Genomic DNA, 22,833 nt, shown 5'->3' on the forward strand with positions numbered 1-22,833 from the left:
CAGGTGTTGCCATTTCATTTTTCAGAACTCAGTGTCGATTTCACTCAAGAGTCTCTCCGAGTTGTTGGTTTTTTAGGCTGCACCTGCCAGGCAGATCAACTTCTGCCCCTGCAGCCCTCTTGTGCTGAGCTGGGATGAGATCTGTTTCTCTCTTCTCTTCATCAGGATCGCAACATGATTCTCGGGAAACACGGCTTCTTTGTCAACCCCTCCGACTCCGTCGCCGTCATCGCTGCCAACATCTTCAGTATCCCCTACTTCCAGCAGACAGGAGTCCGTGGCTTTGCCCGCAGCATGCCCACCAGTGGGGCCCTCGACAGGTAGCACCTGCCTCTAAGGGGTGGGAGAATGGAGGGGAGCCTTGCCAAGATGGGGACTGTCCGTTCTTTGTGGCTTGACACGTATCTATAGTGGGGAGTGATGTGTGGTCTGCCTGAGGGGTGAAGCAGTGCCAGGGCCCCCTGCCAGGGGAGGCAGGGGGGTTTCATGAGTTAAATCCCGTCTGGGGACATGGCAGACCTGGGATTTGCTCTTGGCTCTTTCTCTTCTCTACAGATGTGCCCAGACAAATGATCCTCCCCACCCTTTTTGTTCAGTAATTGGATAATGATACTTTGTTTGTTAAATGCTTCAACATCTACAACTTAAAATTGTTTTAGAAGAGTTTAGATATGTGTTTGTATCTATTCTTTAGTTGCACATCCCACCCATTTCCCAAACACCACCCCTGGATAAAATAGAGGATTGCTATACAAAGAATTATTAATTATAAACAACCAAACCAGTGGCATGACCTGCCTTCAGTGTCACCCCAAAAGAGATGCTTGGTAGCTCCTGTTTCACATGGGAGTGCTAAGAGTCCAGCTCTGATGTGACTTGGCTTTCTTACCTCTGAAGGGTGGCCCATGCGACAAAGATCGCTTTGTATGAAACTCCAACTGGCTGGAAGTTCTTTGGAAACTTGATGGATGCAAACAAACTGTCTCTGTGTGGAGAGGAGAGTTTTGGTACTGGTAAGTCCATGTTTCTGGTGTCACCAACAAGGGGGTTATTCCTCCTCTTAGCTCTTTGTTGTCCTGGGTAGCTTGATATTTGTCTTTCATGTGTAGTTGTTAATGCTTCTAAAATAATAAAAGTAAAAAAACCTTGCAAGAATCACTGCTGGAAACAAACAATGCTAAAAATTTTGTCATGCAAGAGCTAGTTCTCCTTTCAGTTATTTAGGAAGGCATAGGTAGATATGCAGGAAGTTTAAGGGCCTCTTTACTAGCCCGGTCATTGAGTCTGTGGGGATTAAGTGCAGTGTTAAATGTATTTTTCAACTCTTGGTGGCCAGGAAAACCTTCTAAATGTTTTCATTTCTGGAAAGAAATATGGTTTGGAGTATGCAGTTTTATTAGGGAAGGTTTCAGGTCACTATTAAATCTCTGAGCTTAATAGGGCCCTCATTTTCCTGTTCTAAAAACAAGGTATGATTTATAAAGTTTAAATTAACACTTGCCTTTGAACAGTCTAAGCAAGTTATTAGGTTACTGAGAAACAAAGTGGACATCTTAAAGAATTTACTGGAGCTGTGCATGTGACACAAAACTATTATTTGTGCAGGGAAGTTAAAGTGAGCAGATTTTGCTTTGCATCAGAGCAGCGTGCTGAAAACATGGGGCGTTCCCGGGAGGCCGCAGCCGTTTCTGAGGTTTCCTGTGGCATCTACCACATGGTTTAAACGTCCTGACTATGGAAGTGGGACCTTCCCTGCATCCAGGAGGTCAGCACTTAGTTCATGCACAAAGGTTGAGATTTATCTGGCCTGAATTCTCCCTGAGATCTTGTTTTTCCTCTTCTCTAAAAACCCCTGAAGACTGGGGGCAGCTGGTAGGAGGATACAAAGCACAGGGTCTTGAGGAAGTTTAGGTAGGATGATTTGAGGCTCAAACCTTGTGTTTTTTTCACTCCACCATCCCATACTTCAGAAAAACATTTTAGCCTGTATGTGGGTCTCTCACAGAGCAGGGATGGCCTTAAATCCCCAAGTGCCTGCAGTGCTTTGTGGAACTGGGATGCATAACTTGATGTGACAGGATTGTTCCAGCTCTTCTGTAGCTGAGGAAATGGCATCAAGAATTCTGGCTGAAAGCAGCTGAAGGGCAAAAGCAGACTTCAGTGGCAATATTTTTGAAATCAAATGAAATTCTGATACTTGGGATTTAGCCTGGGGTCGGAAGAAGGGGTAATTTCAGAAAATGTGATCTCTCTAAAGAAATTTTTGAAGTAAAGGAAGATTTGGGAGTTATGCCCTGAATGATTTCTGCCTGTGTTAAGTTTATGTTATGGACTTTGGCTAATGAGAAGACACCAGCATTTCAGTCAATAAATAAAAACAAAAAGCAGCAAATGATTCATGCTGATAGGAGATGGTCTCTAATGAGCAGCTCTCTAAAATTGTTTCCATTTTTTATTGTACAAGCAGTTAGCTCATAGTTTCTCTCCATCCCCCAACAGGTAAGTGACTCTACATCACAAATAAAAGCCAATCATTCTGTTTGCAGCAGGAGCTGAGAGAGAGCTTTGGGATTTTGGCCTTGCAGCATCATGTCTGCCCAGGGACTGAAACAATTTTTTTGGGGGAAAAAGATTAAGAAAAGGCCCAGGAGTGTTGGACACCCTCTGTCATGTTTGTCCATCTGGCAAATGCACTTTAAGGGATGAAAAGGGAAGAGGAAGATTGTTTGATAGCAAGTTAATGAGGACTTGTTTGGAGCTGGACAGAATGTGAGTGGTGAAGGGGAGAGAGGTGAAGGAGCAGCCGAATAGACCCAGTAAAAACTGAAACAAACTGTGACCCAGTGGGACTGGAGTCCAGGAGCAATTAGAGTAATGCGACATGACAGAATTCCTGCTTACTTTCCTGGGTATTTTATTCCAGCAATAAGTTGATACATCACATGGGACTTCTGTTTATTTAGCATTCCTCTCCATCACCTCTGCACAGCTCTCTCTGCTGTAAAGGACCACAAGGATAATTTATTGCCACGTCCACAATAGTGGGATTTGTGTAAAGCCCCACATATGTAACCCCTACCCCAGCTCCCAACCTTTTTCCCCATATGATTGTCCACTCTGGCAACTCTTGAGAGGGTAGAATGGCAGCTCTGGAGCATTCTCTGGATTGGCAGGCATACCCTGGCTCCTTGGGATTTCAGATTTGAAGGTTTTTCAGAGCTCAGAGGGTAAAACTCCCAAGTTGTGCATGGGTGGGACACAGCACTGAACTTGCAGGCCAGGAGCATGGAGGCTGGGTTGGATGTATTCTGGGCTGCCATTTGATCCCTTGTTTAATTTAGGTGTTCAGGGTGCTGTCTGTGTTGCAATACCCTCTCAGGTTTCTTGAGGGATGGGCTGCTGTGTGGTCCCTGCTGCTGTCAGCCCCAGCCCAGTCTGCTCCCAGGCCAAGGCTGGGCTGCCTCTGGTGGCCTCCATTCAGATGTTTTGGAGGAATCCTTTTCTAGCCAAAACAGGGTCTTCTGCAGCCTTTCAGTGCCTGGTGTCTGGGAGTGGGAGTGGGCACGAATCCAGAGGAGGCCATGGAGATGATCAGAGGGCTTGGAGCAGCTCTGCTATGGAGACAGGCTGAGAGAGTGGGAGTGTTCAGCCTGGAGAAAAGAAGGCTCCAGAGGGACATTAAAGCACCTTCCAGTGCCTGAAGAGGCTGTAGGAAAGCTGGGGAGGGGCTTTTTTACAAGGGCAGGGAGCAATGGGATGAGGGGGAATGGTTTCAAACTGAAAGAGGGGAGATTCAGAGTGGATATTAGGAAGAAATTATTTGCTGTGAGGGTGGTGAGACCCTGGCCCAGGTTGCCCAGGGAAGCTGTGGCTGCCCCATGCCTGGAAGTGTTCAGGGCCAGATTGGATGGGGCTTGGAGCAACCTGGGTTGGTGGAAGATTTGTTGAAAGAAGACCTAGTTGAAACTAGGTCATTTTTAAGGTCCCCTCCAACCCAGACAATCCTGTGACTCTCTGGTTTCTGGACATGGATGAAGTCTCTCCTGGCACTGTTGATTGCTGTTGCTGTCCCACCAACTGCTGTCCACTCTGTTGTGGGGTAATTTCAGAGTCATTAGGGTTTGGCTTCCTCAGCAAGGGCTGACATTTTTCTTGGTGTCCAGCCAGAATATGTACTGATCAGAGTGTGCTGATTTGGCAGATGATGCATGACAGCTGCTTAAAGAGGTTGATGTTAGTCCTTCCTGAGCTGCTCCTTTGCATTTGCCTTCTCTGTTGTTTTTTTTTTTTTAATGACCTTTTTACTGTGCATTTCTCATTACTTCTTGGGAGTGGAATTAAGGTTCTGTGACCAATGAGTGTGTGTGTGTGTTAAAAGGGGCTGAATGTTTTATTTGGGCTGCAGCTAAAAACATATCTTGAACCGTTTTAACAATGCAGCAGGGATCAACCCCGTGAACTCCCTTCCATTTGTGAGCTTGTATGGCTGCCAGTTGGATGGGGGAGAGAAGACAGGGGTAGAGTGGTAGCACAGACTCTCATGTGAAGGTGGGAAATGTGTTTCTTCTGTGGCTCTCTGCAGGCTCCGACCACATCCGTGAGAAGGACGGGCTGTGGGCTGTCCTGGCTTGGCTGTCCATACTAGCCACGCGCAAGCCTTCACCAGGTCCCTCTGTCCTGTGTTTGACCCTCCAAGGTCAGAGCCCTAAGCTCTGGTGCCAGCAGCATGTGCCACCACAGTGCTGCCTTGTCACACTGGCTGTTTCTGTGGTGCTGCAGCGTGCAGCTTAGCTTGGTTCAAGAAAACCATGGGTATTCACCTTAACCTTTCCTGATGTCCAGTTTAGGATTTGTTACTCTAAACATCTTTTTTTTCTCTGAGTGGAAACTGTTTTTCTTGCAAGAGCCTTTTTTTGCCATTGGAACAGTGTGTTTCTTGAGGCCACAAAGTTCATTTGTAGTATCTTCAGTGATGGCAATGTCTTGTAGCATGGATACCCAGCTCCTTGGCCATTATTTAACTGGTGGAGTTTCTGTCCAGTTCCCAAATACTCCAGTGGGCACGGAAGATGAAAAGAGCAGGAGTGAGAACCAACCTGCACATAAGGAGATGTGGGAACGCTGTCAGGAGTGACAGCATTAAGCAGAAATCTTTCAACTTGGAAGACCAACATGAAAATTGTCTCAAATTGCCAAATGAAAGAACTTGCTTTTTCCTTTTTTAAAATTTATTTTTAGTTTTTCTTCTTTTTTCTTCCCCCCCCCCAAAGCCAACACACATCTGAGGTGTTCAAACCTGTGGAAAAAAATGCCAAAGTCTAGAATAAAAAGGCAGTCTGTTAGCACCAGAGGTATGTCTGCACAGCAAGAGAAGTGCACTGAGGCAGGTTAGCAAGCCTGTGCCTGCTCTATCCATCCAGCTGGGTGAATAACTGTGGTGCAGATCTCTCTGGCAATCTGAGTACAAAGTCTGGGATCCTGCTGTGAGCTTCAGCCCCTCTCTGCTGCCTCTTTCCTGGGTGCAGGAGATCAAAGCTGGCACTGGTATGTTATCACGTGCTGCCATCATGCCGCTGTGGGGATGCACAGGAGGATGCGCAGGCAAAATTGTTATCGTGAAGAACCTGTCGAGATCCTATCATCAGCATTAGAATAAATTCCTTGCAGTCATTGTAGTTGGAGTCTAGCCCTGATGTGCCCAGTGCAAGGCAGCACAACTGGTGCTTTCATCTCTCCTGATGCTGAATGTCTGATATGTTGCAGTGTATCCCACAGACTCGTATCAGATGGCAGCCGTGTTGCTGCTCAGATCCTCCTCTGTTCTCCTACTGCCCTCTCCTCCAACAAGGGAGTAGATAACATACACAGGGCAGACCACAGAGGCTGAACAGGGGTGTCACAAAACACTACTGCTCATCACAGCCTCCCCTTCCTAATCTTTGTTTCTTGGTGCCTGGTTGTAGATACGACTATGAAGAGGTGGATGCAGATGCTGCTAACAAAATGATGAAGGATTTGGAGGCAACGATGTTTGACCGCTCCTTCGTGGGGAAGCAGCTGTCCTGTGGTGACAAAGTCTACACGGTGGAGAAAGCAGATAACTTTGAGTACAATGATCCCGTGGATGGAAGTGTCTCCAGAAACCAGGTGGGCACAGTCTGGCCTGAGCTGAATGTGACCTCAGAGAGGTGTTACACTATGTGTTTTGGGCTTAGTCTTTGTCTGTTGCATTTGCACCTGCTTTCAATTAAAAAATTACTTGGAAAAAAATTTCTGCCCTTTGTTGACTGGGTGGAGCCTTGCCCTGTGTGAGGGAAATTGCTGCCTTGGAGAGGGAAGGGTCTGGAGGCTGCTCCCTCCCCAGCAGGGCCTGGAGGGGGTGCAGAAGTTCCCTACAGCCACCCTGAAGGGGAAGGAGTGACAGGGCTGAGTTGATGGGTGTCCTCTGGGTGATGGGTCAGTGGCTGAGAAAGGATTTGTGCTGAAGGAAGGGTTGAAACCCCTCTGAAGTATAAGGCACAAACCCTCCCATTCTCAGGTATTGCTTGGTCTCTAGCTCTAGACCCCCAGGTTGCTGCAAGACAGTCCTCCTTGGACATGTCTGTCCCTGAACTGATGGGTATCCTGTGCCTGTCCCCTTGGGGACAGGCACAGCTCAGGCTGGTTTTCAGTGGGGATTGAGTTCCAGGCTCCTGAATGCACAGGGGTATTAAATACACATGTGACAAGTGACCTGTCACCAGAGGTTATTGAATAAAAATGTCCTGGGAGTGGACTGGATTGACAGCAGAATGTGGAGGTATAGCAAGTAGGAAGGAATAACGGAGAAACCTGCAGGAATTATTGCCTTGCCTGTGGGGTGACAGGAGCAGTTTCTTTACGTTCTATTTTTGTGGAAGAGCAGTGGTTTGGTAGTGCTGTGCCTGGCAGAGAATCCAGCCCTGGCTCTGGTTTCCAAGCAAGCGCTGGGGCGAGGGACCTTGCAGCACCAACGCGCTTTGTGTTCAGGAGCTCTGGCAAGTCCTCCTGGGTGAGGAGGGACACTTGCTCCTCTGGGTGTGGCGGGGGGATAACAGAGGAGCCACCTGTGGCTCCACAAAAAGGAGGAGCTCTGGGATCGTGCGAGTTAGGCATAGCCATGGTGGGGGTACCAAGAGGCTCTTCTCCCCTTCTGCCCCTCCAGGGCTTGCGGCTCATCTTCTCTGACGGCTCCCGCATCATCTTCCGGCTGAGCGGGACGGGCAGCGCCGGGGCCACTGTGCGCCTCTACATCGACAGCTATGAGAAGGATGCTCAGAAGATACATGAGGACCCCCAGGTAGGCCTTGCATCTGTGCTGTGGCACCACTGGCTCCCAGTCTCCCAAACAAGCATAGATCTTTGCTTAGTGCTGCTTTGCTTAGAGCTGCGCCAAGGTGTGAGGAGTTTTGGAAGCAAGGGCTTTGGTATCTTTAATGCCAGTATTTATTAAAATAAAAAAGCTCTGTGCAAGATTGGATGGGGCTTGGAGCAACCTGGGTTGGTGGAAGATTTGTTGAAAGAAGACCTAGTTGAAACTAGGTCATTTTTAAGGTCCCCTCCAACCCAGACAATCCTGTGACTCTCTGGTTTCTGGACATGGATGAAGTCTCTCCTGGCACTGTTGATTGCTGTTGCTGTCCCACCAACTGCTGTCCACTCTGTTGTGGGGTAATTTCAGAGTCATTAGGGTTTGGCTTCCTCAGCAAGGGCTGACATTTTTCTTGGTGTCCAGCCAGAATATGTACTGATCAGAGTGTGCTGATTTGGCAGATGATGCATGACAGCTGCTTAAAGAGGTTGATGTTAGTCCTTCCTGAGCTGCTCCTTTGCATTTGCCTTCTCTGTTGTTTTTTTTTTTTTAATGACCTTTTTACTGTGCATTTCTCATTACTTCTTGGGAGTGGAATTAAGGTTCTGTGACCAATGAGTGTGTGTGTGTGTTAAAAGGGGCTGAATGTTTTATTTGGGCTGCAGCTAAAAACATATCTTGAACCGTTTTAACAATGCAGCAGGGATCAACCCCGTGAACTCCCTTCCATTTGTGAGCTTGTATGGCTGCCAGTTGGATGGGGGAGAGAAGACAGGGGTAGAGTGGTAGCACAGACTCTCATGTGAAGGTGGGAAATGTGTTTCTTCTGTGGCTCTCTGCAGGCTCCGACCACATCCGTGAGAAGGACGGGCTGTGGGCTGTCCTGGCTTGGCTGTCCATACTAGCCACGCGCAAGCAGAGTGTGGAGGACATCATGAAGGATCACTGGCAGAAGTATGGCAGGAACTTCTTCACCAGGTACCTCTGTCCTGTGTTTGACCCTCCAAGGTCAGAGCCCTAAGCTCTGGTGCCAGCAGCATGTGCCACCACAGTGCTGCCTTGTCACACTGGCTGTTTCTGTGGTGCTGCAGCGTGCAGCTTAGCTTGGTTCAAGAAAACCATGGGTATTCACCTTAACCTTTCCTGATGTCCAGTTTAGGATTTGTTACTCTAAACATCTTTTTTTTCTCTGAGTGGAAACTGTTTTTCTTGCAAGAGCCTTTTTTTGCCATTGGAACAGTGTGTTTCTTGAGGCCACAAAGTTCATTTGTAGTATCTTCAGTGATGGCAATGTCTTGTAGCATGGATACCCAGCTCCTTGGCCATTATTTAACTGGTGGAGTTTCTGTCCAGTTCCCAAATACTCCAGTGGGCACGGAAGATGAAAAGAGCAGGAGTGAGAACCAACCTGCACATAAGGAGATGTGGGAACGCTGTCAGGAGTGACAGCATTAAGCAGAAATCTTTCAACTTGGAAGACCAACATGAAAATTGTCTCAAATTGCCAAATGAAAGAACTTGCTTTTTCCTTTTTTAAAATTTATTTTTAGTTTTTCTTCTTTTTTCTTCCCCCCCCCCAAAGCCAACACACATCTGAGGTGTTCAAACCTGTGGAAAAAAATGCCAAAGTCTAGAATAAAAAGGCAGTCTGTTAGCACCAGAGGTATGTCTGCACAGCAAGAGAAGTGCACTGAGGCAGGTTAGCAAGCCTGTGCCTGCTCTATCCATCCAGCTGGGTGAATAACTGTGGTGCAGATCTCTCTGGCAATCTGAGTACAAAGTCTGGGATCCTGCTGTGAGCTTCAGCCCCTCTCTGCTGCCTCTTTCCTGGGTGCAGGAGATCAAAGCTGGCACTGGTATGTTATCACGTGCTGCCATCATGCCGCTGTGGGGATGCACAGGAGGATGCGCAGGCAAAATTGTTATCGTGAAGAACCTGTCGAGATCCTATCATCAGCATTAGAATAAATTCCTTGCAGTCATTGTAGTTGGAGTCTAGCCCTGATGTGCCCAGTGCAAGGCAGCACAACTGGTGCTTTCATCTCTCCTGATGCTGAATGTCTGATATGTTGCAGTGTATCCCACAGACTCGTATCAGATGGCAGCCGTGTTGCTGCTCAGATCCTCCTCTGTTCTCCTACTGCCCTCTCCTCCAACAAGGGAGTAGATAACATACACAGGGCAGACCACAGAGGCTGAACAGGGGTGTCACAAAACACTACTGCTCATCACAGCCTCCCCTTCCTAATCTTTGTTTCTTGGTGCCTGGTTGTAGATACGACTATGAAGAGGTGGATGCAGATGCTGCTAACAAAATGATGAAGGATTTGGAGGCAACGATGTTTGACCGCTCCTTCGTGGGGAAGCAGCTGTCCTGTGGTGACAAAGTCTACACGGTGGAGAAAGCAGATAACTTTGAGTACAATGATCCCGTGGATGGAAGTGTCTCCAGAAACCAGGTGGGCACAGTCTGGCCTGGGCTGAACGTGACCTCAGAGAGGTGTTACACTATGTGTTTTGGGCTTAGTCTTTGTCTGTTGCATTTGCACCTGCTTTCAATTAAAAAATTACTTGGAAAAAAATTTCTGCCCTTTGTTGACTGGGTGGAGCCTTGCCCTGTGTGAGGGAAATTGCTGCCTTGGAGAGGGAAGGGTCTGGAGGCTGCTCCCTCCCCAGCAGGGCCTGGAGGGGGTGCAGAAGTTCCCTACAGCCACCCTGAAGGGGAAGGAGTGACAGGGCTGAGTTGATGGGTGTCCTCTGGGTGATGGGTCAGTGGCTGAGAAAGGATTTGTGCTGAAGGAAGGGTTGAAACCCCTCTGAAGTATAAGGCACAAACCCTCCCATTCTCAGGTATTGCTTGGTCTCTAGCTCTAGACCCCCAGGTTGCTGCAAGACAGTCCTCCTTGGACATGTCTGTCCCTGAACTGATGGGTATCCTGTGCCTGTCCCCTTGGGGACAGGCACAGCTCAGGCTGGTTTTCAGTGGGGATTGAGTTCCAGGCTCCTGAATGCACAGGGGTATTAAATACACATGTGACAAGTGACCTGTCACCAGAGGTTATTGAATAAAAATGTCCTGGGAGTGGACTGGATTGACAGCAGAATGTGGAGGTATAGCAAGTAGGAAGGAATAACGGAGAAACCTGCAGGAATTATTGCCTTGCCTGTGGGGTGACAGGAGCAGTTTCTTTACGTTCTATTTTTGTGGAAGAGCAGTGGTTTGGTAGTGCTGTGCCTGGCAGAGAATCCAGCCCTGGCTCTGGTTTCCAAGCAAGCGCTGGGGCAAGGGACCTTGCAGCACTAACGCGCTTTGTGTTCAGGAGCTCTGGCAAGTCCTCCTGGGTGAGGAGGGACACTTGCTCCTCTGGGTGTGGCGGGGGGATAACAGAGGAGCCACCTGTGGCTCCACAAAAAGGAGGAGCTCTGGGATCGTGCGAGTTAGGCATAGCCATGGTGGGGGTACCAAGAGGCTCTTCTCCCCTTCTGCCCCTCCAGGGCTTGCGGCTCATCTTCTCTGACGGCTCCCGCATCATCTTCCGGCTGAGCGGGACGGGCAGCGCCGGGGCCACTGTGCGCCTCTACATCGACAGCTATGAGAAGGATGCTCAGAAGATACATGAGGACCCCCAGGTAGGCCTTGCATCTGTGCTGTGGCACCACTGGCTCCCAGTCTCCCAAACAAGCATAGATCTTTGCTTAGTGCTGCTTTGCTTAGAGCTGCGCCAAGGTGTGAGGAGTTTTGGAAGCAAGGGCTTTGGTATCTTTAATGCCAGTATTTATTAAAATAAAAAAGCTCTGTGCAACAAGCATTATTTATTCAGAATCCCTCCAAGCTGCTCCTGCAATGGCTCATTAGTTCTCCTGTTTGTTTGTGTTACATTTGTGGCTGGTTGCAGGTGTGGGAGGACACTGCTTCAGTCCTGACCTGACCTTCTAGTTGAAATGATGCATCACTAGGGAGAAAATGAGCTCATTCCTCTACCAAATTTGGGAAATACGTGTTCAAAACAAATGAATGAGGGCAAAAAGGATGCAGTTGGATGCAAGATGACACTGACCTGTCCTGTATTAAGTGTAATACATGTTCTTTACAGCATCATTTAAAAATGCCGTTGACCTCTCTTGTTAGCAGGGAAGGAAAAGAATCCTCATTTTGTATTCCCCCTCAAGCAGTCTTTGAGCTCTTTTTGCATAACTTACTGTGCCATTATGTACACAAAGACTAAAAAATCCCATATTCTAAGGGAAATAAACTAAACTTATGGTTTAACTGTCCCATGCAAAGGAGTCCTTTGGTGCAAAGGAGTCCTTTGGTTCAAAGGAGTTTGGGGTAGGGCACAATGAGGGTGGCAGCAGCTCTGGAGCTGTGCTTGGCTTTTCTCTGCAAACAGAATCACAGACTGGTTTGAATTGGAAGGGACCTCAAAGATCATCTAGACCCAAACTCCCTGCCATGGGCAGGGACACCTCCCACCAGACCAGGTTGCTCCAAGCCCCATCCAGCCTGGCCCTGAACACTTCCAGGGATGGGGCAGCCACAGCTTCCCTGGGCAACCTGGGCCAGGGTCTCACCACCCTCACAGTGAAGAATTTCTTCCTAATATCCAGTTGAAATCTCCCCACTTTCAGATTGAAACCCTTCCCCCTCATCCCATCCCTCCCTGCCCTTTTCAAAAGTCCTTCCCCAGCTTTCCTGCAGCCCCTTCAGGCACTGGAAGGTGCTCTAAGGTCTCCCTGGAGCCTTCTCTTCTCCAGGCTTAATTACATTTTTTGTGGCTTTATTTCTTTAGAGTGTACGCACAGCAACTCAATACCATGTAGAATCATAGAATCCTTTAGGTTGGAAAAGACCTTTAAGGTCACAGAGTCGAACCATGGCCGTGGACTTGGATCTCCCAGGGGCTGATTACAGGTTCAGATAAGAACAAATCAAGCCTTGGACTGGATCTCCCAGGGGCTGATTACAGGTTCAGATAAGAACAAATCAAGCCTTTTGCAGAACGAAACCAGCATGTGGTCTGAGTTCTGCATCCCTCACTCTGTAATTCCCCTCACTGGTCCCTCAGCTCCTGCTGTGAACCTGAAACAGTCCCTTGATGAGCAGCACTTGAGCTTTGGGTGTTCTGGGCTGACACCAGGTGCCCCCGAGGGAAGGTGTGACCTGTATGGGCTGCGTGTGCTGCTCTGCTCTGCTCCGTGGTTCTGAGCCATCTCCTTCCTTCCTGCAGGTCATGTTGGCTCCTCTCATCTCCATTGCACTGAAACTTTCCCAGCTTCACGAAAGAACCGGCCGCACTGGTCCCACTGTCATAACATAAAGGCTTGGTCAGACACCGTGCTGGAGTGCACCCCGGGTGAGGGAAGTCTGTCTCCCCTTCTAGTGTCACATCTGTCACTAAAGGAAGAATATCAATTTTATTTCTGTATTTAAGAACACTATTGAACTGCTTGAGGATAGACAATAAAGCCCAGCCCCTGTCAACACTCTGGTGCACGTTGCTGTGCTGCTTTCCTGTGTCACACAGCACTGCTGGCAATTTGTGTATGGTGCTCGTTAGCACAGCTTTTTGGTTTAAGCATATGTACTTTTTTTCTTAAGCAAAAGGCTTTAGAAATAACAAAGAGATTAAATTTTTCAATAATAAAGGGTTTTGTTTTTTTCCTTTCATTCTTGGAAACCTTCCTGGAAAAGAAGCACAAATACTTTGTCCTTGTTAATACATAGTCTTTTAAATGTGGTGTCTCTGAGTAAGCAATGGCTGTGTATTAAGGCTGAGTATTTTTTGCTTACGTGGATTTTTCCCTTTCAAAAACAAATTATGTAAATTGACTTCCCTTTGCTGTCTGTGTAAGAAAAAAACCCACAACAAATCCTCCACAGAGAAATGAGCAGTAAGCATTGCAGGATATTAAAGTGATACGAGCTACAATTACTGTTTAGTGCTCTTTTATTTTCTTAGATCATGGTAGGCTCCCTTTTGAAGAATAAAAGATTGTTTTGATGAGCTCATTTGGTTGACTGTGCACAGTAAGATCCTTGGAATAATGAGATTTGCAGGCATTAATGTGCAAAATCTTATCCAAGGGCACAGAGTGTCACTTTGGAAATAGTTGTAGCTGTTGGATGTTAAAGCCCTGCAGCTGCACCTTCCTGCCCTTTTCCTGGAAGCCATCTCCTCAGAGCTGAGCCATGTTCCTGCCCGTGGCCTGACCAGCTGACTTTGCCCTGCAGAGGACTAGATGTTTTCATGCTGCTGACTTCATGACCCTCAACCACGGAGGTGACACCCTCCAGCAAAGGGAGAGCCTCTGGAAACCAGCCCCAGGTAAATCCCCAAAACCCTGTTGGTTTATTCCCTCCATCTCGAGGCTGTTGTGGCTTGAGCATGTTACTAAAAGCAGTTGTGTTAGTGGGAACGAGTTTAGGTGACTTTCTCCTTTAGGTTTGTTTGCCTTTGTCACCCAAATCCCTGCAGCAGCCATGCAGGGTCCCACCTCTGCCCTGGCCAGGCTCAGCAGTGCAGGGCTGGTGTGGAGGCAATGCCCATGCAGCTGAAATTCCAGCTGAGTCTCTGGGCAGACCTGAAGGCACAGTTCCACTTCCCAGGAATGTGAAACATCCCACCCTCACCCTATCCAGGATGATGCCAGTGACACTCCTGAGGTAGATGCAGATGTGCTGACAAAAATCTCTTTATCTGGTCTCCCTGGCAGAGCTGAGGTGTCTCTTCAGCAGCCTCCTCTGCTCAGTCTGCACGGACAGGTTTGCTGGCAGAGCTGCTTTGCTGTGGAGGTATCAAAACCCAAGAACCTCACAGCCTGTTGCTGCTTGTCCTCGGTGGCACTGAGCTCCTGTCCCTGCTCACTCCTACAGTCCAGCTCTGCTGGCTGGCTGTGCCCACCAGCGTGCACAGATAAAAGGTCCTGGGGAAGGGCCACAGCTGTGCTACTCCCACTGTGACCCTGTGCTCTGGTTTTGGACCAGCCATGGCCTGTGGTGGATGGATTCAGCTCAGTAATGCTGAAGAATACCAGGAGATTATCTGAGACATCTGAGGAAGCCACGCTCCTGCTCAGCTTCTGGCCACAAACTGTAGCAACAAGGATTTCTCCTTCCAATGAACAGTAGCAGTGATGGCACCTAGGTTTCTTCCACTCCAAGCAAAAAGGAAAACCAAAACCAAGCAATGTGATCCACTCTGGGTGATCCTGCTCTAGCAGGGAGGTTGGACTAGGTGTTCTTCAGAGGTCCCAGCATCCCAAAATGGTGCTGTGCTGGTGCAGGGCTCTCACCCCTGCCCCTCTTCCCACTGCAGCTGCTGTGGAGCTGCTGGTCCCTCCTGCTCCCAAGCTGCAGAGCAAAAGGAAGACTTCCTAGGAGGCAGGACAGGAGCAGAGGGCAGCAGATGGGTGCTGGCAAAAGCCTTACCCAGAGCAAGTCATGCCATGTCACTTCATAAAATACAACTACAGAAAAAAACCCAGCATCTGCAGTAAGGGGAGAAAGAGGAAAACAAAATCCCTAAATGAAACCCAGGAAATGGAAGATAAATAGAATCCAGCCTATGCTCCTTACTGATGTCCTCAAGTAAGCCAAAGGTGGATCAAAGTGAAATTGCACAATCCCAGCACATGAACTTTGATCTCCTGGGTCAAAAAAGATGTGTCGCTGGAGCTGGAGGTCAGCAGTGCAACCAGGAGCCTCTCACTTGTAAATCTTTGCTTCCAGCCTTCTCTGGGTTGCACAGCTGTGCTACTCCCACTGTGACCCTGTGCTCTGGTTTTGGACCAGCCATGGCCTGTGGTGGATGGATTCAGGTCAGTAATGCTGAAGAATACCAGGAGATTATCTGAGACATCTGAGGAAGCCACGTTCCTGCTCAGCTTCTGGCCACAAACTGTAGCAACAAGGATTTCTCCTTCCAATGAACAGTAGCAGTGATGGCACCTAGGTTTCTTCCACTCCAAGCAAAAAGGAAAACCAAAACCAAGCAATGTGATCCACTCTGGGTGATCCTGCTCTAGCAGGGAGGTTGGACTAGGTGTTCTTCAGAGGTCCCAGCATCCCAAAATGGTGCTGTGCTGGTGCAGGGCTCTCACCCCTGCCCCTCTTCCCACTGCAGCTGCTGTGGAGCTGCTGGTCCCTCCTGCTCCCAAGCTGCCGAGCAAAAGGAAGACTTCCTAGGAGGCAGGACAGGAGCAGAGGGCAGCAGATGGGTGCTGGCAAAAGCCTTACCCAGAGCAAGTCATGCCATGTCACTTCATAAAATACAACTACAGAAAAAAACCCAGCATCTGCAGTAAGGGGAGAAAGAGGAAAACAAAATCCCTAAATGAAACCCAGGAAATGGAAGATAAATAGAATCCAGCCTATGCTCCTTACTGATGTCCTCAAGTAAGCCAAAGGTGGATCAGAGTGAAATTGCACAATCCCAGCACATGAACTTTGATCTCCTGGGTCAAAAAAGATGTGTCGCTGGAGCTGGAGGTCAGCAGTGCAACCAGGAGCCTCTCACTTGTAAATCTTTGCTTCCAGCCTTCTCTGGGTTGTGCTGGGACACTTCAGCCCAGCTCCTGCCACGGTGGCATTTGTAGCAGAGAAGCATCAGGGACATGGGACCAAACCTGGCTGCTTTTCACTGCTGTTGTCACATCTCTGCTCCATCCCCTTTCACTGGCCCAGCTCAGGGGATGAGCATGGGACTCATCTGCCCCTTTCTCTATTCAGGCAAATCACTCCTGTGAAACCTCCTTTCTGACTTTTTGCCAACATTTTTACTGGCAAATGGGGATTTCAGCTCTCTAACAGAAGCCCTTGTTCCCTGAGAGCACTTAGTGCTGGGCTGTGGTAGAAACACCTTCTCTTTGCTGCTGCTCTGCAGCACTGAGCCAGCTGGTGCTTCCCTTTTCCATCTGCAGAGGAGGTTTGTAACTGATTTAGTGGAGAAAATGTGTGGAGTCTTTGGGGCTCTAATGAAGGGCTCCACTTCCTTACTGCTTGTCAGACATTGTTAGCACAGAGGCTCCTGTGACTTGGGCCAGAGGAATCAATCTGGAAGCACGAGCTGCTCGGCCAGGAAAGGGCAGATGCAGTCAGCAAGGAAGCTTCCAAATTAATCTGGGGAGTCTCCTTTCTTCTGAGCACTTGAAAGACCAAGGCTAAATCTACTTGACAGCTTCTTCTGTAGGGACACATATGGCATGGAAACATTTGATCTCTCAGTCAGCTAATAAGCTTGAAAACAATGTAAATTGGTGATTATAAAACACACGGAGAGACAAAAGGAGAATTTACGTTTGCACTGTAGAGCTTCAGTCAGAGGTAATGATAAAAACAAACTAGAATTGCAGAGAATACATTTTGTAAATTGTGTTAGCACCTGAATAGCTGCTTGGTAAACTGATCTAGATCAGTCTTAGATCTCAGTCTGCTGACCCAGGGGAAGCTCGTGCCTGAGCTGAGTTTCTGTGCCTTGCCTGGCAGGATTGGGTCTCAGAGGCTTTCCTTGCTGCCAGCTGCAAAGCACTAAACCAGAAAGTTGGGATTAGTGAGAGAAAAACAATTTGGCTGCTCTAATTTGCCTTTTAAGTGTTGCGTGAACAAGTGACCCCGTAGTTTCTGGTTGGCCTCTTTTTAAAGCAGGTTAGTCCTGAGTTCCTTCTGCTGGAACTGTGGGCATTTTCAGTCAAACTCTGTGCATGACAAACTGCTCTCTTGCCCATAATGTTGCTCGATGGCAGCACGTAGCTCTCCTCTCCTGGGGCTCCTGAATTTCAGCATCTTCTGAACAAGATGGAAACCATCCTGCAGGCTCATGGCTTTATCTGAGCTGCAGTTCATCCATCTGTTCCTTTCTGCTGCACCTACAAGTGGAGTCCAAACTGTCTCCCCCCCAATGTCGCTACCATTCCCTCATGGCAATTTGTGCCTGTGCAGCCCCTTCCCATGGGATCTGGAGCCTTGCATGGGAGAAGGAGGTGGCTACAGGCAACAGAGTGCTCTTGGGGAGGTCTGGGTGGATTTGCTTGCTGGGTCTTGGCAGTTGCCTGAGTGCCAGCAAGTCTCTGACCACACAGCAAATGAAGGGAAAGTGGCTGGTGGTTACGGGGAATGGGCACAGCTCTGAGGATGGGAGACTTCCCTTCTCCGTGCCGAGGTTCTGGTAGTCATCATTTTCTCAGGAAATTCCCTTTTCCCCCTGGCTCTATTACAGCAGGTTCCTTCCAAGTCAGCAACTGTGCAACAACTGGAGAGCCTGCTCAGCCCATGCAGCACCTCACGGGCCGTTTGCCAGAGATGTGGTGACTGAGGTGTTTGGCAGGTCTTGGCCCCTCGGTGCCACTGGGTATTTCTATGAAAAATTACCCCTGCTCCTTCTTTGCTTCTCCTCAGACTAAAGCTCTGGACTCCTGTCCTGGAGGAGCCCAATTAGATCCAGATGTCTCGCTTGTTGTCCGTGTTTTCATCTTCATCCCCAGGTTAGGTAATGCAGTTTCTGGTTTCTCTGTGCACTTCCCACTGCTCAAAATGAAAACACATCAGTAGACCTCAGCGACCAGAGCGAGTCAGCCCGGTCACCCTGCTGTCCCTCAGGGATCTCCTGTCCCTGTCCCAGGGGTCTTGCAGAGGTGCCACTGCCAGAGGCTGAGCCAGCAGGCACCGCACGGGGTGATGGCTTTGGTGTCAGCAAGCACATGCACTAGAGGCTGAACCCTTGTGCTTAGAGGCAGAAGAGCTCTGCGATCCTGTTTTTCTCTGGGATCTGCTAATGCTCCGCCCTTGGAGGATGGAGTGTTCCTCTCTAGATGGCAGCATTGGTAAAAGTCTCAGGGCAGTCTCAGAGACCCAGGGTCTTGCTACACTTCAGGGTGATTTAATCTATAATCTGGGTGTTCATTCACAGTTTAAATTTACTGCATCTTCTAAGTCCTTAATGAGTCCAGAGACTTCCAAGCTATTCCCTGTGCATAGTCTCCTGAGCATAAGTATTGGCACGAAGCTGAAACCCAGCCTGGGAAAGCAAAGGTCACTTTGAGACTGGCTAAAACATTCAGGAAAACACTGTCCAATGCTGGCTTTGTGGGGTATTTCTGTGTGATAAATCCAATGTCTAATTCCCAGATTTTTGGACAGAATTTTGGACAAAACTTCCAGTTGCATTTGAAAAAGATTTCTTCAGCTTTGTCATGAAGAACATGTGTTATTCAGCATGTTTCCATCACAGCACTGACGGGCTCAGGCGAGGAAAGTAGCTGCAAATGAAAGAAGCCAATTATCAAATCAAATAAACTAATTACCTTTCTGTTTCCCTTAGTGTTTTCACATGCTGCCCAGGCACGTGGGACTGCCAGCATGTTCTGTGCGATTTCTTCACTGTCAAAAAGGCCTCTTCTTAGGCCTTCCCTTAGTATTCCCTTGCATTCCCTGGCTCTGGGAATCCTGGAAGATCCCAGAAATCACAAACTGGGACCAATGAGGAGCAGGGCCAGGGAAATGTGGCAAAAAAAAGAGGGGATATGGGGCTCGAGCTGGGGGAAAGTGGGGACGTACATATGGAGACTGGAAGGTATAAATTCTTCAGAACAGTGATGGATTTGGTTTTACTGCCTTTGTGTTCACTAGGTGTGATTACAAGCCAGAATTAATGGAGTTAACGACTCTACTCCCTGTTCTGGGAAATGGCTTTAAATGCCAGCTCAGAACCTGCTGCTCACAGTGTCCCACCTGTACTTTTGTAAACTCTTGTTTTCCTCTGAAGCTGAACACCCATAGGGACTCACACAGAGCTTGATTACAGGGAACAAATTCAGTTTTAATTAGAAAGAAGTATCTTAAGCAAGGATCAACAGCCCAAATCTGAAATTCATTGGGTGTGCTCTGGGCTTGTGTAACAGCATGTGAGAGGAGCCAAAGCTGCAGCCGTTAGGGTGGATTTGTACAGCATCTGAAGTCCTTATTAAATATCCATCTTCCCATTTCCAGCAGCACAGGCAGGAATTTGCATCATCTTGGTGAATGGACCCCAGCACAACAACCCTCTGTGTGCAGGGGGTGGGCACTGGCAATGTCTCCTGGCATCCTACCGGCTCCTGGACACAGCAGCAACTTTCTGCACCTCACCAGTGAAACTGCAGAGATGCCAAGGCTGGTGAGGAAATCCTGTCCACAGCAAAGTTAATTTGCCATAATGTCCACTTTTTTTCCCACCCCTGGAAGTAGCTGGGATGAGATAAACATGAGAGGAGCCTGGCTATTTTTAATGGCTGCATTTAATATCATGGTATTGCTAAGAAAGACTTTGTACCAACTTCAGATCAATTCTGCTCCTTCACCTCCTTTGTGCAAGCCATCCTGGAGGGACTGTTAAAAACCTTCCATGCTCTGCTCCCCCAGCTGGCTGGTTTGGTACCACAGGGTGACTCCTAGAGATGCTGTGATTCCCACTGTGGTGTACAGCTCCCTGCCTTGGGGGAGTCTCCAGAGTCATTTCTTTGCTCTTTCAGGTCCTGGTGAACCTTCATGCATCCACAGTAGAAAGGAAAGCATAGAAGAAGGTAATTTGTAGAGGGAATAAATAGGCAAAGAAAGTCCTGTGTCATAGCGAATATGTGAAGCTTTGAATCATTTGACTCCATGTTTATCCATGGCTCCTGGGAGCTGGGGGGAGCTGAAGGGAAGTGGAGGAGTTTAGGAAGTTCACGAGCCGATCGCTTATGTTGTTTCTGGCACAAAGTGACCAGTCATGTGTGTCCCTTCACAATACCATTGACCTCCCATGGAGAGGCTGGGAGACCTTCAGACATGATCAGCTCCAGCACTTCCATGGAGGGTGACAGCAGCAGTGGTGCCTGGAAGCAGCAAGGCTTGGATTGCCAGTAGGAGCCGTGGGCAAGGTGGAGCAGGATCCAGTTATGAAGGATAAATCGGATAGATGAGGGTTAAACTGCTGGAGATAGCTGTATTGAATGAGAAACAGCTTTATCTCTGACTGATGCTGAGAGCTGGGGCATGGCTGGCTTGGGGAAAGGTGCCTCGTCCGACCACTTGGCATCAGGGCAGCAGAAACCAAAGACCTGCCCTGGCTGGAGTATCCCTTGTACAGGGATGTACTAACAAGGAGAAGCAGCACATGGGACTTGGACTTCTCCTGTGGGATCACCTGCCTGCAAGGATTCTTACCAAGAGAGGTTTTCTGAGTTTTAGATTTGTTTCAAGGCAACCATGTCTATAAGATTAAATGGGATAATAGGTAAAATTTCTTCCTCCAAAGGGTTGTCAAGGCCTGGCCCAGGCTGCCTATGGCAGTTCTGGAGTCCCCATCTCTGAAGGTGTTTAAAAGCCATGGAAATATCGTGCTGAGGGGCATGGGTTAGTGGTGGCCTTGGCAGTATTAGGTTAATGCTGGGACTTGATGTTGAAGGTCCTTTCCAAACAAAATGATTCCATGAGTCCATAAGCATTTTCCTGCTCGGGTCACTCACCTTGCTCCTTCCCTGAGCTCAGTGTGTCACTGCAGCCTGGTTGTGGCTGTGCTAGTGCTGCACACCTGCCCAGAGAGAGGGGAAGGAGAGAAAAAGTTTGCTATATTTTTCCCCTCTCACTATGCAAAACTTCAAGAAACAGGAGCCAGAGACTGCAACTCTGCCCTGTCTGAGCATAGCCCAAAGATAAAAGCATTAAAATTGCTGTAATTAGAGTCAGCCTCAAAGAAGAAAATGTACAATGGCAGTAGTCAGATGCTCAGCTCTCACAATCTGTGGCACAAAATGAAAGAATGGGATTGAAAAAAAACAATGCTGGGGTTTAATTTGACTCAGCAACAGTTTAGAGGTGTTTCTCCCTTTGCAAGAAATTTGGACTGAGTCTGACCACTTGGCTGGCAAATAAAGTAAATGCTGGTCCTGTCTGATTCCAGATGCCTGCATCTTTCAGGGTGCAACAGCCTCTCAGGAAGCAAAAGGAAAGCATCAGTTACGTGCAGCTTAGGCTGAAGAAGTTAATTAGTATGTAAGTATTATTTTAAATAACTAAGTTGTTATTTATCAGAATGCTAAAATGGATACAGCCCAGTTAGGTCCTGGCTGCCTTTGTCAGGGGCACTCGAGCTCCTGCCAGTTTTGAGAGGGCAGGGGTAACCCCATGCTTATTGGTTTTTAACTTTGAGTGCCCTCCTGATAACATTGCTGATTTTGAGGAAGTTGAAACAGTAAGTGATTTGGACAGCAGAGACCTCAGTTAAATTTAGATACCTTAAGGACAGGTTTCCTAAAGCAGGATGGCAGCATTTGGCCTGTGGGATTTACCCAACTAGTCAAGCTTATTAAAAATTAAAAACATTCTGTTAAACATTCTCAAAACATTCTAGTTTTGAGTGTTCAAACCAAACCCCTATTATCAGAGGTTCCCTCCCACTTCCTGCAATCAAAGAAAACTAATTTTCCTGAGTTGAACTGTGCAATGGGCAGTGCACAGCTCCCACGCCTGCCTGCACATGGCTGGTGGGAATATTTAGCCTGAGCTCCTCAAGAGTCTCATGCAGTCACACCACCTTTGTGTGTCTCTCCTAGGTGACACCAGGAGATCTGTTGACATATTGCGAATTGATATGGATGTGGAGTTATCAAAGATGTTTTAAATGCTGTTGGTTCAATGGTATTTTGCAGCAAATTGGTAGAGGGAGAGAAATCCAGGTGAGACAAAGGTTGAAAAGCAGGTCTGGGAGCTCAGCCCTTCCTAGACATCAGTGAATACACACAGGACTCAACACCCAAAACACACACCCTTGGGAAACCCAGTAGCATCATCTCTTGTGCTAGTGGAGCTCTGTTTCATCATTGTTTGTTCAAAAGAGAGGTGTGAGATTCTTCTCCATGGTCTTCTGCTGTTGGCCCCTTGAGGACCATGGTGCTGCTGAGCCCCCAGGTCCCCCGCAGAGTCTGGCTCCTGGCAGAGCTCTGGTTCATCCTCTCTCCAGTCACTGTTACTCATGTCAAGTTGCTTTTCCATAATTCTGGACACTGTAGGAGCCCTCCAAGCTCCAGAGTTTTGTATTCACACATGAAAAGGGATGCAGTAACTCTTTAGCTCCAGAGCAACCTTAGCAGCTGCCACCCTTGCTCAGGTGTGGAAGGATCTGCTGCAAAGCCTTTTTGATGTTGTTGCTTATTCCTTCTGTCGCTTATTGTCCTAAGGGAAAAGATGTGGTGTGACCTTGGCTTGGGCCTGCTCTGCCCTTGGCTTCTGTGTGTCTGTGTAGGGACTGCAGATCAGCACCCTGAGGGGTGACGAGAAGAGAGGTGGGAGCTTCCTGAGGAGAGGGAAAATGCCATAAACTGGGATCAGGATGGATGCTGGTGGGAGATTTTTGAGGTGCAAGTATCAATATGATGGGCACAAAATTGCTGGGGATCATGACTTGTGCTGTGTGTATCCTACCTGCAAGTATCTTCTGGGATTCTGATCTTGGTGGTTAGCAAAAGGACACAGAAACAGCAGAACAAGG

General features: G+C 48.1%; 1 protein-coding gene across 1 annotated transcript in view; it reads left to right on the forward strand.

The window, feature by feature from the left end:
• Positions 1–12,805, forward strand: part of PGM1 (phosphoglucomutase 1) — a 19,717-nt gene extending 6,912 nt beyond the window's left edge. The window contains exons 6-11 of the mRNA XM_010007964.1: positions 166–320; positions 898–1,013; positions 8,173–8,308; positions 9,606–9,789; positions 10,826–10,960; positions 12,559–12,805. Coding sequence (XP_010006266.1) covers positions 166–320; positions 898–1,013; positions 8,173–8,308; positions 9,606–9,789; positions 10,826–10,960; positions 12,559–12,648 — 816 coding nt within the window. The 3' untranslated portion in view covers positions 12,649–12,805. The remainder of the gene's footprint in view (positions 1–165; positions 321–897; positions 1,014–8,172; positions 8,309–9,605; positions 9,790–10,825; positions 10,961–12,558) is intronic.
• The last annotated feature ends 10,028 nt before the right edge of the window (positions 12,806–22,833 follow it).

The sequence above is a fragment of the Chaetura pelagica genome, unplaced genomic scaffold (genome assembly GCF_000747805.2).
Source record: "Chaetura pelagica isolate M959 unplaced genomic scaffold, ChaPel_1.0 scaffold212, whole genome shotgun sequence".
Lineage (NCBI taxonomy): Eukaryota > Metazoa > Chordata > Aves > Apodiformes > Apodidae > Chaetura > Chaetura pelagica.